The sequence below is a fragment of the Geosmithia morbida genome, assembly GCF_012550715.1.
Source record: "Geosmithia morbida isolate 1262 chromosome Unknown scaffold_5, whole genome shotgun sequence".
Taxonomy (NCBI): Eukaryota; Fungi; Ascomycota; class Sordariomycetes; order Hypocreales; family Bionectriaceae; genus Geosmithia; species Geosmithia morbida.
The window spans coordinates 158,785-176,335 of record NW_023336192.1 but is presented as its reverse complement, the minus strand read 5'-3'; the positions used below and the strand labels follow the sequence as shown (position 1 = coordinate 176,335).

General features: G+C 54.9%; 7 protein-coding genes across 7 annotated transcripts; 4 read left to right on the top strand and 3 right to left on the bottom strand.

The window, feature by feature from the left end:
• Positions 1-633: 633 nt before the first annotated feature.
• On the top strand, positions 634-1,206 carry GMORB2_6069 (large subunit ribosomal protein L35e; the record flags this gene model as incomplete). The annotated part of the gene is made up of 3 exons (XM_035468039.1): positions 634-773; positions 856-1,081; positions 1,198-1,206. Coding segments are annotated over 3 exons (375 nt in total), but the record flags the coding sequence as incomplete, so codon positions are not given.
• A 965-nt stretch (positions 1,207-2,171) lies between these two features.
• GMORB2_6068 (Zinc finger, C2H2 type) lies at positions 2,172-4,626 on the bottom strand (the record flags this gene model as incomplete). Its single annotated transcript, XM_035468038.1, has 3 exons — positions 2,172-2,500; positions 2,590-2,736; positions 2,892-4,626. The coding sequence occupies 3 exons, from the start codon at positions 4,624-4,626 to the stop codon at positions 2,172-2,174; spliced, it is 2,211 nt and encodes a 736-aa protein (XP_035322019.1).
• A 2,530-nt stretch (positions 4,627-7,156) lies between these two features.
• On the top strand, positions 7,157-8,737 carry GMORB2_6067 (enolase; the record flags this gene model as incomplete). Its single annotated transcript, XM_035468037.1, has 5 exons — positions 7,157-7,280; positions 7,347-7,600; positions 7,671-7,762; positions 7,828-7,878; positions 7,942-8,737. The coding sequence occupies 5 exons, from the start codon at positions 7,157-7,159 to the stop codon at positions 8,735-8,737; spliced, it is 1,317 nt and encodes a 438-aa protein (XP_035322018.1).
• Positions 8,738-9,111: 374 nt separating this feature from the next.
• On the bottom strand, positions 9,112-10,341 carry GMORB2_6066 (2-acylglycerol O-acyltransferase 2; the record flags this gene model as incomplete). Its single annotated transcript, XM_035468036.1, has 1 exon — positions 9,112-10,341. The coding sequence occupies one exon, from the start codon at positions 10,339-10,341 to the stop codon at positions 9,112-9,114; it is 1,230 nt and encodes a 409-aa protein (XP_035322017.1).
• A 712-nt stretch (positions 10,342-11,053) lies between these two features.
• Positions 11,054-11,580, top strand: GMORB2_6065 (uncharacterized protein; the record flags this gene model as incomplete). The annotated part of the gene is made up of 2 exons (XM_035468035.1): positions 11,054-11,263; positions 11,422-11,580. The coding sequence occupies 2 exons, from the start codon at positions 11,054-11,056 to the stop codon at positions 11,578-11,580; spliced, it is 369 nt and encodes a 122-aa protein (XP_035322016.1).
• Positions 11,581-12,159: 579 nt separating this feature from the next.
• GMORB2_6064 (ATP-dependent RNA helicase DDX46/PRP5) lies at positions 12,160-15,775 on the bottom strand (the record flags this gene model as incomplete). The annotated part of the gene is made up of 2 exons (XM_035468034.1): positions 12,160-15,354; positions 15,416-15,775. 2 exons carry the CDS (start codon positions 15,773-15,775, stop codon positions 12,160-12,162), a joined length of 3,555 nt encoding a protein of 1,184 aa, XP_035322015.1.
• Positions 15,776-16,715: 940 nt separating this feature from the next.
• GMORB2_6063 (HCNGP-like protein) lies at positions 16,716-17,411 on the top strand (the record flags this gene model as incomplete). Its single annotated transcript, XM_035468033.1, has 1 exon — positions 16,716-17,411. One exon carries the CDS (start codon positions 16,716-16,718, stop codon positions 17,409-17,411), a length of 696 nt encoding a protein of 231 aa, XP_035322014.1.
• Between the last annotated feature and the right edge of the window lie 140 nt (positions 17,412-17,551).

Below are 17,551 nucleotides of genomic sequence, written 5' to 3'. Positions count from 1 at the left end.
GAACCCACAAGCCAATGGAAATTGGGCACCGCGCACAAATTCTCTTTGCCAGGAACCCCACCCTCTCCAGTACAAGCGGCGCACACACCACACACACAAACCAAGTCCAGAAGCCCTAGGGCAACTTTTTGCACGCTTCCTCACTCCTTCCCCGACGGAAATCTTACGGCTGCGAAAAGATACGGTCCCGATCAACTTTTGTGCCATTCCCCGTATATCCACGTCGACACACTTCGCAACTCCCCATCGAAGGTATTCAAGATGGTGAGTGCATACCATCCTCCACAACACGATTCTTCGGACAAAATAAAAGGAGAGAACAAAATTTTTGGCCCGTCGCTGCATGGAGGGGGGGACAACATCGAAGGAGGGAAAGAGAGAGCACACGAGATGTGGTGTGCGAGGACAACCACACCTGCGAAGTTACCAACGACATAAAGCAGATCGCCCACGACCGACTCGCCGACAATCGTCTACTCTCCCTCTACTCTCCCTTCTCTCCCTCTTTATTCTTTAATAACGACGGCCAACTTTTTTTCTGTTTCCCCTTTCCCTTGTGGGGATCGAATTGTGACGGCAATCCGTCAGATAACGGTCGGGAGATGTGCTAACGTCAACCTTTTCTTCTTCCAGTCGTCGGGCAAGGTCAAGTCGGTTCAGCTGTGGGACAAGTCCAAGGAGGACCTCCTGAAGCAGCTCGGTGAGCTCAAGACTGAGCTCGGTCAACTGCGCATCCAGCAGGTTGCCTCGTCTGGCAGCAAGCTCAACAAGATGTGAGATTTATTCCTTTCTTATTTCTTCTCGGTCGGCCCGACTTCCCGTATCTGTATATCCATGCTGACATACCTTCTCCAGCCACGACCTGCGCAAGTCCATCGCCCGTGTCCTCACCATCATCAACGCCAAGCAAAGGGCTCAGCTCCGTCTGTTCTACAAGAACAAGAAGTACGCTCCCCTCGACCTCCGCCCCAAGCAGACCCGCGCCATCCGCCGCCGGCTATCACCCGAGGACAAGGCTCGTCTCCTTGAGAAGGCCAAGAAGCGCAACGTGCACTTCCCTCAGCGCAAGTTTGCCGTCAAGGTAATTATATATACTCCCTTCTTTTTCCCCCTCTGTTCAATACCAATGGTACACCCATGGGTATATGTTGAACAGAGTGTACTGGTCGAATGCTGACATTCACTTCTCGGAATTAGTCCGCTTAGATTCTTTCGCAATGCTATAAAAGGGAGTGTGACGGGATGGTAAAAAAAATATTGGGTTTAACGAGTGGATTTCCGGGAAGGGGGAACGATGACAGAAAGAAAAAAAAATACAACACAACACAACAAAAACCCCGGGCGAGGCGTGGCGTGCATCTTCTTCTCTTGTTCTTTTAACCACACATGAAACAAAGGGAAACTAAATTCCGCTCTTCTTCTGCGTCTCCTTCACCTAGTATGAGGATTCTTTAAAGGGAACCGGTCCATCCTTTTTTCCTCTTTTGTGTCGAGAACTTCGCATCACTTTTGGCTCTCGAGGGGGTGTTGGTTCGCTTAGTCTGAAGGACTTGTACTTAACTTTACCCGGCTTCTGACCCTCGGAAACTGGTGTTGGCCGTGCTTTTTGGTTCGCATGCACGCATGGGCGTTATCTCCCGCATCATGAATCAATATTATAAAAAAAAAAAAAGTGGAAAGTTTTTAATCAATCTTCCCATGTCCTTGAGGTTCAAAACAGAATCAAAGTCCAAATGCAAATGGTCTTCTAATGCGTGGCTCCGTATAATCATGCTGGGTTTTCGTCCCCAATGGTAACCATTGGAAATAACACAAGTAACAAGCTTCGTGTTCCGTCCTCAATGTAAATGTTCTGTGATCCCTTCAGTACCATCCAGTTCAAACGCCGGTTTGTCTCCATTCGCCTCCAGTTCCTGCCCAACCCTCATGATGTAATACTCCATCCTAGCCGTGATAACAGACGCCGACCTTTCCGCGATGCAAAAAAAAAGGAAAACAAAGAGAAACCCAAAAAAGAGAAACAAAACCGAAGAACGAGAAGAAGAAAAAAGAAAAAAAAAGAAAGGGAAGAGATGAGAAGAGAAAGGGAGGGCAAAAACGAAGCTAGAAGTAACAGCATCATTTCCAATGCCCCGCTTTCAACCTCCCGGGATATCATAATATCATCACCATCATGGCATAATATAGAGATTATCAGACGATATAGACAAATCGTCCATACCGCCGGATCTCTTGGCATGTTCCTCTTTTTTCCGCCAATGCCGTGCCTTTTCAATGACATTGCTAATAGTCTCCGAGTCATACTCTTTGTGCGTCGTCTTGAGGTGACGACGCAGCTGGTCGAGCCTATGAAAGTCTTTGTGGCAGAAATCGCACTCGAAGTTGCCAGACTTGGAGTGCGTCCGGCGGTGTTTGCTCAAGTTCGACGACTCAGTGAACACCGCACCGCATATTTCACACTTGAGGGGCTTCTCCTTTGTGTGGGTCCGAATATGCATGGCTAAGTCACACAAGGTCAGTCATGTGTAATGCTTGCTTCCTAAAGTTGAAGCTGGAAGAGGGGAAAGAGGAGAAACGCAGGTAACTTACTGAGTGCGCTATGCTGCTTAAAGGTCTTGCCGCATCCTTCATATGTGCACGCGTAGGGGTGCTCATTTGTGTGTGTTCTGATGTGCTGATCCAAGGCTTGCTTAGCAGACAACCGCATGTGGCAGATGGGGCACTCTAAAGGTTTGACTATTTGTCCGTTAGTAATACGACCCAAAATGATACGAACAATTCAGTCCGAGGTGATACGAGGGGGGGGGGGATAAAAAACTCACATCCGGTATGTGTCTGCAAATGCCTGTTGAGCTTTGCCTTTGTGTGAAAGCAGCCGTTACCTCTCTTACAACCCCGCCACATGCAGCGGAATCCACAGGTACCCTTCTCCAGCATCTTGGTGTGGTATTCTCTACAATGGGCGTCTAGGTCGTCGCTATTTTGGAAGTTTTGGTTACACGCGTGGCCCGTCTGAGAGTCTGTCCAGGAGCACTGGTACACGTTGTGGTGGCCATACGACTGGCTTGCCGATGAGTAGTCCGGTTTTAACTCCTGCTTCTCCAGACTACGGTTTCCAAAGGGCGAGAGAGAGGTAGGACTGAGCGCCGAATCTGGTGTCGGCAGCTGATGGCCAGAGCAGACCATTGATGCAGGTGAGGGTGGGTTGGTCGTCTGTGCCAACGTGTCCGTCCCCGCCTTGGCGGGCAGATGTGCGTGACTATGGATGTGGGCATGGCTATTACTATGGCTGTGGTTGTGATGGCTGTGGGCGTGATGGCTGTGGGCGTGATGGCTGTGATCGTGATGGCTGTAGCCATGATGGTTCTGGCCGTGGCTGTGCTCGTGAAGCTGGCAGGCTCCCTGGCTTGTACCGTTGAGCTCTCCAAAGCCGTGGTGTTGCCAGTCTTCAGCAGCTTTTTGCATAAATGTTTTCCAATCTGAGGGAGAAAAGTTGAAGACGCTATCCGGGAGTTGGTGCAGGAGATCCCCGTGCTGAGACACGACATGATCCGCGAACATGGCCGGGTCCTGGGCCAAGAATCCGCACTGAAACGGCGAGCTCTGGCCAGCAACGTCACCGGTCTCGAGCTGACTAAAAACCTGTGTAGGTAGAGTGCATTTGGCACCCGCAAGATTCGGGTAGTCGGCAAGACAGGGGCGCGTATGGTTAGAGTGGTTGTGAGGAGTGGCATGATAATCCCTGAGATGGCTAAGCAGCTCCCTGTTGGGCCATGGGTAGCCGTTCTGGGTTGGCCCCTGGGGGTTCGCGGCGAAGGCCTGGGGTACCCTCGCAAGCACGGCATTGTCGGTCCTTCCCGGCCCCATACAGTTCAGCATATCGCTGGCGTCTTGCCTTGGAAACGGCTGAGTCGTCGGGTCGAAGGTAAAGGCAGGGTTGCCAAACGCTTGAAGCTGGCTTCCGCCGGCGAACGAGTTCACGCCAGACATGTCTCCAAAGGATGCAAGCGCCGCGGCGGCTGCGGCTGCCTCGGTGCCGTTTCCAGTCGTCGAAGATGGCAAGGGGTCACCGAAACAGCCGTTGTGGGTGCAAGCATCACCAATAGCCTCACATGCGCCACGCAGGCAGAAGCCAGGAGGGTGTGACTCGCAATCCTTATGCGTACAAGCATCGTCAGCACCCTCGCAGGCATCACCAAGACAAAGCTCGGGACGGCGTGGATCGCAGCCCTCTTGTTCGCAAGGGTCTCTGGCACCGGAACAGGATCCATCGGAGCAGACTCGGTCGGCAACGTTGGAGTCGCAGTCCTCGTCGCGACAGCACACGCTTCCATGGCCGTCTTCGCCGCATTCACTAGGGCAGGCGTTCGATGGGCAGTCTTCTCCGTCGCAAGCTGAGCATTCCGACTTGGCATCGTCGTCCTTTGCAGGAGGTTCGGTAGGCGGCATGACGATATTGTCCTCCCACTGAGACAGCTGCTGGCTGTCGGCAGACGTGGGGCTGTTCCATGACCGGTCCGTCGGTTCGTCGGTCCCAAAAAGCATATTGAAGAAATACTCGTCGCTCCCGGTGCCGGTAGTGGCCCAGGAAGAGTTACCATATGACATGTTGCCGCTGTCATCCATGACTTTGTGGAACGGATGACAGTCGGGGAGCGATGGATTGGCTGTTGGGAGCAATGATCAATTTGACCGCAGTCAGGGTCTCGGAATCAGCGATAGAGCGTAATGGTCAGCATCCGCTCACGTAACCTTGCCGTCCAGATAGAGGGGAATTGCGGATGAGGGACAAGACGGTGCGGTGAGAACTGATGCTAGTAGTCTATCGGCCTGCACACCGGGGCGGTGGGAAGCAAATGAGGATGCAGAGAAGCAAGATCAACAACCAAGGCTCTCGGGGGTCAAGACAAGACTTGAGAAAAGATATTCAAAGCAGCATGACCAGAGAGAGAGAGCAGAGCAGCGTGGGTGATCGGGGCCACACAATGAGTTTTGTGTGCAGAAGACTCTCCGGGGCGCCCCAATGTACCTCGCGCGCTCTAACTGGCGGACGCGGTACCTAAAGTGTGTCGGTCCATGGGCAAGCGGGCCAGTCTCTTTGGACTCTTTGGACTTTTGGCGAGGACCTTGATGGTCATCGTCGAGCCTATACAGAGCAGGTGGGGTGGAGGGGCACTATCTCTTCGGCTGCTGAGTCATTCGACTTTGCTAGCCATTGTCTGCCATTTGGTTGGCCCAGGGCCTGCCTACGACGGAATATTGGTATTACTATTTGGATGTGCATGCATGATGGTGCAAGGAGTCAGGACCTTGTCTTGTAACTTACCCTGAGGTACTCACGGAAAAGAAGAAAAAACGTCTGATATTATTACTACTACGAGTATAACCTGTAACAACCAGCAGTGTACTACTATTTGCAGTGCACATTCCGTACCACCTCTACTGCTTGCGATAAAAATGACAGATTTATATCAGTATGAACTTGTATGTGCTTGACGTGTTCAGCAGTTGAGTTGAGTGTGGCCGTCTTGTTGCACCGAATGTGTGTATACCTCATATATATCGAGAGAAAAAAAAACAGCTTACTTTGATTTACTGTCCGCATGTGATAGATTCAAAATGTGTGGCACAGATAAATCCAAGGGCATATGCATATGATAAGCCCCGGAATCTAGAATACGCCTTGTTGGAAAGAAGAAGAGAAGGAGAAGAAAGAAAAGTCCCACCCTCAAGCATCAACCGAGAGGGGCGGTATTTGATGTGACCCTTGTATAATCTTTTATAGAAGCTGTGGTACCTGACGAGTTCTCTTCAAGCCTCTACAGCACCTCTTGTAACGGGTAATCGTACCACCGCTACCGCCGCGGCTACGATGGATCTATCATGTATTATATCATGCAATGCTATGGCATTACCGTTGCCGTCAGCCTTGCCGCTGTTACTGCTACTGCAAACCCCTCCTACGACCTTCGTGATAGAGACAGCCTGCTGGATCAACACTTACAAGCACAGTTATCAAAGGAACATGAGCCAAACAGGCGAGAGGCACGGAACCCACCCCTCATGAAGTCGACAGATGCGGAAGAAAGGATCAATGATTGCACTCATAAATGAATACCGCAAAAACAGCCAAGACAAGAGGCTTATACGGGCAGATCCTCAACGCTGTTCGTACTAGATTTAGTGTAGATCTCCCACTCCGCACCGTACACGGAGCACATATATACGGCATAGCACACAGTGCATCCCTCGGCAGATGCAAACAGTACACATCCCCCAAACAACCGCGGCCCGTTGCCTTGTTCCTACTGCCATTCGTCGCCGTACCTTGTCGCAGAGTCTAAGGGTCTAGACTGGAAGCACTAGAATGACCCCCTCCCCCTCCCGCTTCCGGCCTTGTCGCGGTGGAATTACGACACTTGCGCCAATCAAGCTGATGCGCTATTTGACAAAAGTTTTGGGGCCCTATCATAAGTTGGGAATAGTGAAAAAACAGGTGCTTTGACACACCATAGAGGCTTAGAGTCAGCTGACTCTGCCCCTTGCCTGTAACGCTGTAACGCTCTCATACGTCGTGGCTTTATGTTCATTTCTTCTGCCCCTCCATTGTTAGCACCACTATAATAGCTCTCGACCCCTCCTCCCCTCCATCCATCCTCCCTCCTCTCCCATACCATCCATTGCAAAACAAAGAAAAAAAACTCTTCCGCGATAGCTTCGTCTTCTTGAGAAATCATCTCTGGAAGTTCAGGTATATTATCAGAATCAGGGTAAGATTCATCCTCATCTGTCGACTCTCTGCCTCTTGTCTCCTCACCCACACTCCCCCATTACCCCGCCATGACGGAGCTCGCGGCTCCCGCGCGCGTCTTTTCTTTCACCTCACCACCATAGCTGGCTAGAAGCTTCTTTTGGCGATGTCACCATCTGGTTTCGGTGTTCTCACTAGAAGCTTGAAATGGGAATCTAGCCCGCTGCCAAGTGGCAGCTTTCCCCCCAGATACTTCCATCATCGCGGTTGCTTCTCTCAAACCACGCCACTCATGATACCCCTCCATTTCAAAATGCGCAGGAGGGGGAAAGAACAGGCCATCAACTCAAATCGCAAGCTAACATCTTCACCATCAGAGAAAGCATAAATACACGAACCGCAAAGATGGCCATCACCAAGGTTCACGCTCGCTCCGTCTACGACTCTCGCGGTAACCCCACCGTCGAGGTCGACATTGTCACCGAGACTGGCCTCCACCGCGCCATTGTCCCCTCTGGTGCCTCTACCGGTTCGTCTCGACCATTCCATCCTGGTCTGTTGGCTCCGTGATCGTTGTAATAACAGAAAATCACAGGTCAGAGCGAGGCTCATGAGCTCCGCGACGGCGACAAGTCCAAGTGGGGTGGCAAGGGTGTCACCAAGGCTGTTGACAACGTCAACACCATCATCGGCCCCGCTCTGATCAAGGAGAACATTGATGTTAAGGACCAGTCCAAGGTCGACACCTTCATCAACAGCCTCGATGGTACCCCTAACAAGACCAAGCTGGGTGCCAACGCCATCCTCGGTGTCTCCCTGGCTGTCGCCAAGGCCGCCGCTGCCGAGAAGGTAGGCTAACCACTTGCCACCTCTCGATTCACTCAATGGAGATCCATGACTGACACGCATGATCTGTAAGGGCGTTCCTCTGTACGCTCACATCTCCGACCTTGCCGGCACCAAGAAGCCCTACGTCCTTCCCGTTCCCTTCATGAACGTCCTCAACGGAGGGTAAGAATATCCACACCTATATTTCAAGTTCCAGCCGGTGGTATCCAATTCTAACATGACCTTAGCTCCCACGCTGGTGGCCGCCTCGCCTTCCAGGAATTCATGATTGTCCCCAGGTAAGAGATTATGCAGCTCCTTTCCGCTCTTTCCCTTTTCATTGTTTGCTGACCCCATCGTAGCGCTGCCGCCAGCTTCACCGAGGCCATGCAACAGGGTGCTGAGGTCTACCAGACCCTCAAGGGCCTTGCTAAGAAGAAGTACGGCCAGTCCGCCGGCAACGTCGGTGACGAGGGTGGTGTTGCCCCCGATATCCAGACTGCCGAGGAGGCCCTCGACCTCATCACCGACGCCATCGAGAAGGCTGGCTACACTGGCAAGGTCAGCATTGCCATGGACGTCGCCTCCAGCGAGTTCTACAAGGAGGAGGAGAAGAAGTACGACCTCGACTTCAAGAACCCCGAGTCCGACCCCACCAAGTGGATCACCTACGAGCAGCTCGCTGCCCTGTACACTGATCTCGGCAAGAAGTACCCCATTGTCAGCATCGAGGACCCCTTCGCTGAGACGGACTGGGAGGCCTGGTCCTACTTCTACAAGACTCAGGACATCCAGATTGTCGGCGATGACCTGACTGTTACCAACCCCCTCTTCATCAAGAAGGCCATTGAGCTCAAGGCTTGCAACGCCCTTCTGCTCAAGGTCAACCAGATTGGTACTCTGTCTGAGTCCATCCAGGCTTCGAAGGACGCCTATGCCGACAACTGGGGGGTCATGGTCTCCCACCGCTCTGGCGAGACCGAGGACGTCACCATTGCTGACATCGCTGTCGGTATCCGGGCCGGCCAGATCAAGACTGGTGCCCCTTGCCGCTCTGAGCGTCTGGCCAAGCTCAACCAGATCCTCCGCATTGAGGAGGAGCTCGGTGAGCTGGCCGTCTACGCCGGCAAGAACTTCCGTACTGCCGTCAACCTGTAAATGGTTGCGAAACATAGATGAAACCCCCCCCCCCTCGACACAGATTACACACTACGCAGCTCATGAAGAATGACTAGAGTACAAGGTGCTCTAAAAAAAACTGGAGGGAACAGTGTAGTGGAGATAGAAGCTAATATGAATGACAAATTCTTCTAAAACTACGATTCTTTGTTAGTGATGTAACGATGTTCTCACCCCGTGAAGAGAAGGGTAGGAGGGAAAGTACGACAAAAAAGGAGTATATAATAAATATTCATGTTCAAAAGGTGGCAGTAGACTATTACCCAAGGATCCAGTTGTATTTGAAAAATTGAAGAATAGATGGGAATAAAAGGAATACAAGAGGAAGATGGGAGGTATTCAAAAAGGGGCTACTAGATGATTTCCATCTCAGCAGTGCGGTCCTTGGCAAACTCATCCTTGTATGTGTCCCATAGACGCTGGACCTCGATGACGTACAGGCCGTGGAGACGATCAATCTCCTCCTGGGAAGGGTGGGCGCCGTGGGTACCCTCGACGCGGATGGGCTTGCCGACGACGATATTGACGGGGTGGCGGTAGGGCATGAGACCGACATCGTAGTTGAGGACGCCCCTGCCGTGCATGGCGGGGAGAGTGAACTTGAAGACTTTAAGGATGAACATTTGCAGGTGGTGGACGACGGGGTACTGCTTTGCGCTGAGCTGATCGTAGAGGTCGTTCTCGCCGAAGCTGAGGACGGGGACGAGGTCGGCGCCGGTGCGGAGGGCCATCTTGACGAAGCCCTTGCGGTCGCGGAGGATGAGGCGGAGCTTTCCCGGCTGCGCCTCGAGGGACTCCCTGGCGCCGCCAATGACGATTGTGACGGCGCGGCCCTGGCCCTGGCCATCGTTGCCGCCCTTGGAGAGGGTGTTTGCGATAGACTCCTTCGAGACGGAGCGGATGCCGAGGAGGAGGAGCCAGTCGCGGTAGAAGGGGAGCCGGAAGTTGGAGTCGAGGGTGAGCAGGCTGTTCGTGATGCCGGGGAACTTGGCGGCGAAGCCCAAGGCGTTGGTGGCGAAGGACAGCCAGGCGCCGTGCGAGATGATGCCGTGTGGGTGGTAGCCCATGATGTACCGGCGCGACGGGTCGAGCTGGTGCGTGCGGTGAAGCTCGGCGGGGAAGTAGCCGGCGAAGAGCCTCCACAGCGGCAGCGACCGGAGGTACTCGGAACGGTAGGACAGGTTGCCGTCGGTGGCGGCTGTCGAGACCGACAGGTGGATCAGATACGCCAGGAGCAGCGGCCACGCCAGCGGATTCGTGCACGTGAACCAGAAGGCGGACACGAACATGACTATCGACATGCTGTGGAACAGCACCGCGCCCGTCTGCAGCCGCCGCACCAGGGGCACGCGCACCGGCGCGAAGCGCACCCCTCCCGCCTCCCACGCGGACTTGGCGTAGGTGGAGTTGCGGATGTAGTCGTCTCGTTGGGCACGTGCCTCCCGAGACAGGTCGGGGTATTCGGACGGCGGGGAGTCGACTCCGTTGATGGTGGTGGTCGCCGCGGTCGAGGCGGCGCCATCGTTGGGCACTGCCGCCGTCGTGGCCTCGTCTCCGTTGACGTCTCCGCTGTCCACAGCCATTTTTTCTGCGTCTTTATTTCCTTACCTCCTCTGAATACTATGAAATTTCTAATGAATGGAAGAAGACCTGCGTCGCGTTAGCTATCCCATCTTGTATGAGTAATGATAGTGATTTACCCGTCCAACTACCGCTCTTGTCTCGGGAGGGGGGGGCGGAGAGTACGAACTGAGACTTTACCATGTGTTTCTCCGTCAAGTTCTCTCAACGGTGCTCGATGAGAAGCGGGGGCAAATAATCCAACCTGGGCGTTTTACGTCGGGCAAATCAAACAAAGGAAAAGGGAAAGCCGTCGGGCAGAATTTTTGTCTTTTGTCCCTGGTTGTTGTTCCTGGGATAGTGGTATGACGTACGTACCTTTTGGCCGGATCTGGGTGGGAACGAAGTAACGTACACATACAGGATGTGTGGCACGTGAAACGCGACTGAGTCTGCTGCACCGCCACTCTGTACTCGACGCCCGTACACTGTAATCGTGGTATTAAACTCTCATCTCGAGTCTGCAGTCACCATCTGACACCACGGAGGGCTACTGCCACTTAAACCACCTCTTTTTCTTTATCTTTCCAAACCCCCAAGTTTCTCGAGCAAAAAAAAAAAAAGAAACCCCCCAAAAAATTAACCACCGTATTGAAGAAAGAAGAGAGTGCATATCTAATAAAGCTTGATCATACCACACCGTTCTAAAGAAGATCTATATTGGCAACCGCAACGATGGGCAACATATGCGGCAAGACCGAGTCCGACAACTTCTCGTCACCAGGCCGTATCGTCGGTTCGGCCCCTCCCGCAGGTCCCAAGTCGGCCCCCGTCCCTAAGAAGGCCGTCGTCGGCGGACCGGGAAGGACGCTGGGCGCTGATCGAGGCTCGTCTTCGGCCGAGAGTCCTGATCAGGCGAGGCAACGAGCAGCAGAAGCAGCAGAGGTGGGGGATTTTCCTTTGTCGTCCCACCCCCCCGTCCCTCCCATTCCTCTTGTCCTACAATTGATTCCAGAAGCCCGACTCCTGCTTTTTGCAACCCTATGTCTTATACGTACTTCCTTTTTTCTTTCTTTTTCATGCTGATACCCGTCCATTCACAGGCCCGAGCAGCTGCCTCCAACAAATCAGGCGGTAAACTACAATCTCAGCTATCCGCTCAGAAACGCCAGAATAGGAACGACACACTCAAGGAGGCCAGCAGAAACGAGATACAGGCCCGGGAGGCAGAAGAAGCTGCCAATGTGCGTAACTACAACTAAGGGGGGAGGGGGGGCATCTTTCCCCTTCACCATCGTCCTATGAAGTGTTAGGTGAAGGGGGGAAAGGGATGCGGGGTTTGGAATGGCGCTCGTTTTGTTTTGTTTGTTGGATGGTTAGGACACTTTGCTCTTGTTTCTTCTTCTCTTCTCTTCCTTTGACTGCATACATCTCATCTCTTAAGCGTAGCATTATATCAACCATGAGCAATCTTTGGATTTTTTTTTTTTTAAATTTTTTTTTTTCCACATTTCATTCCACTTCTTTGCCGTCTGCTTGGTAGTACATGCAATTCACTCTTATTTCACTGTCCTAGCATCTGCCCGCCAAGGCTCAAGAAGGAAAAAAAGACGCCATGGATGTATGAAGAAACTATTGGGGGAGAAAAAAAAACGGCTTCACTTGGAAACTATCAGGATGCACATCATTGGCCCCACGGGATGACCGTGCATTATTTTTAAGCAAGGACGCACGGCAAGGGCCCATGATAACAGTCAACGGGCGAATGTGTGTGTGCGTGAACAGGTAAACAAGGATGGAAAGGTAAACAAGGATGGAAAGCATACTTGTACATAACCATATCAAGTAACAGTGTACCGTCCACTCGCTGGCGCGCGATTGTCCGCGTCCGCCGCCGCGATGGTCCCCTCCCTCAGCAGCCTCGTCAGCTCGCTCAACGCCGAGCTCACGACGACCTCCGTGTCTCCCTCGATGAGGATGTACAGTTTCGCCTCCGCCCCGGGAGGCACCTCCTTGCCCGGAGGGTAGAATGTGCCCTTTGTCGTGATGGACGTGCCCGTGGCTTCGAGGATCTTGGCCACGTTGGTACGGTTGGTGACGGCCCACCTGGCCTTCTGGGGGAAGTCGTTGATCTCCAGCGTCGCGTGGAATGCTCCCGCGTCGGGGCCCTTGTTGTCGATGGGCTGGCCCGCGCGCAGCTGGCCCGCCTTACCGAGACGGCTGTTGATGGCGCTGATGGCCGAGCTGACCCTGTCAAGAGGGCTGTGCTTGTCTCCTCCTGCCGCGGCACCGCCGGCCGCCGCCGACGATGACGATGCCCCGCCATTGTTGCCGTCGCCCCCCTTGGACTCGTCGCCCTCGACGCTCTTGGGCCGCGCCTGCACTCCAGATGCGGCCGCCCTGATGGCGTTGAGCGCCTTCTCCACCTTACTGTCGTCGTCCTTCTCCTTCTTATCGTCCTTGTCGTCGTCGTCCTCGCCGTCGCCCTCGGCCTTGTGCGTCTTGCGCTCGCGCATGCGCGCCGCCTCGCGCTCCTGATCCAGCCGGTCCAGTCCCTTGCCGCCGAAACCGGAGTTGTCCTTGGCTTTGCCCGACTTGACCTTCTCCCTATGGGCCTTGCGCATCTTCTCCAGATCTTCAGGAACGGGCTGGCCGCTCTGCTCTAGAGCCTTGGCGATGCCCGGTGCGCAGTTCTCCTGGTCGGGGGTCACAAACGTCACGGCCACTCCCGTGTTGCCTGCGCGGCCTGTGCGGCCGGCACGGTGCACGTAGTCCTCCAGGTGGTTGGGTGCGTCGTAGTTGACGACGAGCTTGAGCTGCTTCACGTCCAGGCCTCTGGCCGCCACCGACGTGGCGATGAGGATGGGCACCACGCCCTTCTTGAAGTCCGAGATGGTCGAGTCGCGGTCGACCTGGTCCTTGCCGCCGTGGATCGACATGCACGGGTAGCCCTTGACCATGAGCTCCTTGAGCAGATCGTCGGCCTTCTCCTGGCGCTCCACAAAGATGAGCGTGCGCGCGTCTTCGTCGCGGTCATACAGCTCACCCAGAAGCTCCAGTATACGGAAGAACTTGGTCGACTCCTCGCGCACCTCGACAATCTGCTCAATCTCCTTGGCGACCACGCTCTTGCCGCCGACCGTGATCTCGACGGGGCTCTTGAGGACCTTCTTGGTCAAGGCGTCCACGATCCGAGGCATGGTTGCCGAGAACAGAATCGTCTGTTTGTCCGGCCGCATGTTGGCGAAGATCTTCATCACCTGCGGCTCGAAACCCATGTCGAACATTCGGTCAGCCTCGTCCAGCACCACGTACGATACCCTCCTCAGATTGGTCACGCGACCCTGATTGGCCGCCAGGAGATCAATCATGCGGCCCGGAGTGCAGACGATGATTTCCGCGCCCCGCTTGAGCTCGGCAATCTGCTCGCGGATCGGGGCACCGCCGTATGCGCATACCGCCCGCAGTCCCATCATCTTGAGGAAGGGCTTACAGTCCCTGTGAATCTGCGTGGCTAGCTCTCGGGTGGGTGTCATGATCAGTCCAACGGGGCCGTCCGTGTCCCTGAGCGGCGGCTGGTCTTTGATGTGCCGGAACATAGGGAGGAGGAAGGCAACCGTCTTTCCGGATCCTGTCTTGGCTACGCCGATGACGTCCCGGCCGGACATGAGGGCAGGGATGGCCTGCATCTGAATGGGCGTGGGCATGTCGTACCCGAGATTGCTGATGACCTCCAGCATCTGCTGCGTGAGACCGCACTGTGCCCACTTCCGGACAGGCTTGGGCACATCCTTCCCTTTAACCTTGATACCGTCCAGCTCGAGACGCAGGTCCGCCACGTCGGCTTCCGACATGGTACTCAGCTCCGAAGGCTCGACCCAAAAGTTCTTCCTGATTGGTTGCAGGTCAATCTTACTATAGTCGACCGAGGGAATGTCCTTCTTCTTGCGCTTGTTCGTCATGGCCAGAAGCTGCTTAGCGTCACCATCCTCCTCGGCTTCGAAGCCAAAGTCGTCGTCGCTAAAGTATGCTTCCGGTTCCTGATGTTCGGCCTTGGCTTGATTTGCCGATTTCGCAGCCGGTACCTTGGTCTGTTCTTGTGAAAGATCGGCCATAAAGGCATCCAAGGGGTCCACGTCGTCCTCCTCATCCACCACCATCTTCTGAGGTTGCGGTGCTGGTGCTGGCGCTGGCGCCGGCGCGGGTGTGGCTGCACTCTTGATCGACCCTCTGGCTGGCTGTGCCTTGCTCTCCGCCGGGGAATCTGTCGGTGCGTCACCGTTTGTCCGCGCGCCGTCAGACAGCTCTGTCTTGGACTCCTCCGCTGTATTCATCTTATCGCCCGTCTGATTGTCCGCATCCTGCAGCCTCTTCTCATGGGCGGCGCGAGCCGCGGCCGCAGCTTCTTCTTCGTTCTCGGCAAAGTTGTCACGATCCCATTCGCCATCGTCGTCATCCTGATCAGCGTAGGGTGTGTCGTCGGCAATGTCGGGCAGGGCCGGGAGCTTGGTGAGCTTTCGCTTGGTGGTTTCTTCCTCGTCGAGATCCAGGGTACGCTTGCTGGGCAGCTTGTCCGGATCGGCATTCGACTTGCCAAACCCGAAGCCGCTCGTCTTGGATCGATTGACCGGGAGGGCAGACGGCCTGGGGGCGGGCTTGGCGGGTGCCGCCAGATTTTCCGGCCTGACGTCGACAGATCCCAGAACCGACTGCGAGTCATCATGGCTGCGCGGGTTGCCCGACTTCTTGGCAATGGCCTTGGGGTCGAACTTTCCCGCGTACGGAGTCGCCGATGGAGCAGGCGTCGCCGTGGGGGAATCTTGCGCGGGGCTGTCTCTGGGCGGGTCCTTGGGCGAACCACCGGTGGCCTTCTTGTCCATCTCGGCCAAGAGGCTTCTCGTCTGACTGGGGTTGACATCCTTCTGCTTCTGCGACTCGCTCTCCTTCTTCTTCTTCCAGGCCTCCAGCTTTGCCAGGCGTTCAGCCTTCTTCTCAGCGTCGGTCTTGGCGTCGGGGGCAGCGCTGCCGGTTTTCTGCTTGTGTATGGCGATTAGCTTGTTCAGTCGTCACGGAGCGGACGGTAGTCAGCCCACGTACCTCGGCCCTCCCATTCTCTCCCGCCGGTGTCCTGCCACCGTCGTGTCTCCCGCGGCCAGACGAGTCAGCCGTGCCCTCGCGGCGCGCACGCGCCCTGTCTCTCGAGTCGTCTCGTCTGCGGTATCCTCTGTCGTCGACTCGGTCCCTGTTGGATCGGCCACCTGTGGGTGGCGATGCGGCCCTGTTGGAGTAACGATCCCTCGACCTGCGACGGTCCCGATCCCTATAGTCGCGCCGTCCTCCGCGGTAGTTGTCGTCGTCGCGTCGGTCTATCGAACGGTCTCTGCGGCGGTCGCGGTCGCGGTCGCGGTCACGGCCACTGCCTCGGTATCGGTTCTGTTCCAGACTGTCAGAATGCATTGCGGGGGTGGGTGAGGTTTCTGGATGGTGGTAGGTACTTACATCGGGGCTGCGCGAGCGGGTTCGTCTACGGGTGTCCCTCCCGTCATCGCGGCGCTCATCTCTGCGGTAGCGACGCGAGCTGTGGCTGCCTGCAGGGCTTGGTGAGCGCGACTCTCTTGGCCGGGCCATGTCTGTTTGATTTCTTCACAGTTTGGCCGCGGAAAGACGCTGGCAGCAATACCCTTGTGGATGGAAAAAAGAAAAGCGTGGTAGCGAATGCCCTCGCAATGGAAAGATTTCCTTGGTGGAGGCGACGAGTTGCCGGCGGATCGGAGAAATGAGCGACGAAGTCCGGTTTGTGAGAAAAAGAGGAAGAAAAAAAACTTGTTAGTGGTGAATGCGAAGAGAGTGATGATGATGGTATTAGATGTCGTTACCCAGAGTCGTAAGACTGGTAAGAAAATGACCACTCCAGAGCATGCGGCTGGAAATACGAGTAGGAACTGCACTAGTAGTAATACTCGTAGAATATCATACGAAATCTACATGTTAATAATATCAGGGAAATGCTGGAGAGATTCTAACTGGGCGCGTCATACTTTTATCACCGATGTTTTACCGTCCTCCATCCTCCAACTCCATTCCGCGCTAATCCCTATTCGATCTCAAAACATGCTCTCAATTGCTATGTACAGGTTCTGCTACTGCTCGGCACTACTACCATCTCACTCTCACTCTCATCGACATCAGATCGCAAAATCAAAAGCGAACTTGCCATAATGGCTGGGCTCGTGGCTTACGCAAGCAGCGACGAAGGGTCGGAGGAGGCAGAGGAGGAGGAGGAGAAGGTGGAGGGATCGACTGAAAATGCAGAGATAACATCTCACAAGGCAAGCACAATGGCCACCCTTGTCGAAAGACAAAAAAAACAACAAGAGAAAAAAAGACAGCCCTGCTAATGCCAAACGAACTCCAGATCCATGCAGGAATTTCCAAGAAAAGGAACACCGCAGAGCCGCCCAAAGCTGATGATGTTCCAATTATAGGGCCCGTCCGTCAAAGTGCAGTCCTCGTGGGCCCGTCACTCCCCCCTCCGTCAGAGGAGGAGCCCGGGATCGACGACGACTACGTCGCCGCCATCACCGCCGCAACCCCAGGCTCACCATACTCGGCCAACCGCGCCCTTCTCCACGACCTCACCCTCCCCTCCGTCCCCAACCTGGACATGCCCCCTTCCCCACCGGGATCTCCCCCGCGCGCCACCTCCGCCAAGTTTACACAATTTCTCGACCTCAAGAAGAAGGGCGTCCACTTCAACGCTAAGCTCGAGAGCTCCACGGCCTTGCGTAATCCCGGACTCACCGAGAAGCTCATGGATTTTGCCGACATCGGCACCGGTGACGACCCCGTCTGCCAGTACGAGACCACCCTGCCCCTCGACATCTGGAATCCCAGGGCGTTGCCCGACTCGGCGTACAGGGGCCACCTGCGTAGGGGCCAGGAAAGGGCGGAGGCCGAGAGGGAGGCTCAGAGGGCCGCTGGTGGCCGCACAGCCGTTGAGTTTGTGCCGGCTTCATCGTCAGCCACGCCGGCTGGTGGCAGCGCTTCTGCCGCAGGAGGCGTGTTTCGGAGTGACAAGAAACGCGGCGGCTGAATGGCCCGCAGGACTGACGCTGCCACCCTTGTTCAACTGCGTGTCACAATCTAGCTCATATAGCCACTATAATGCAATGATACCAATCCGAAAGGAAGGAAATAGGAAATAGGGGAAAAAAGGCCGAGACTTTCAATTGG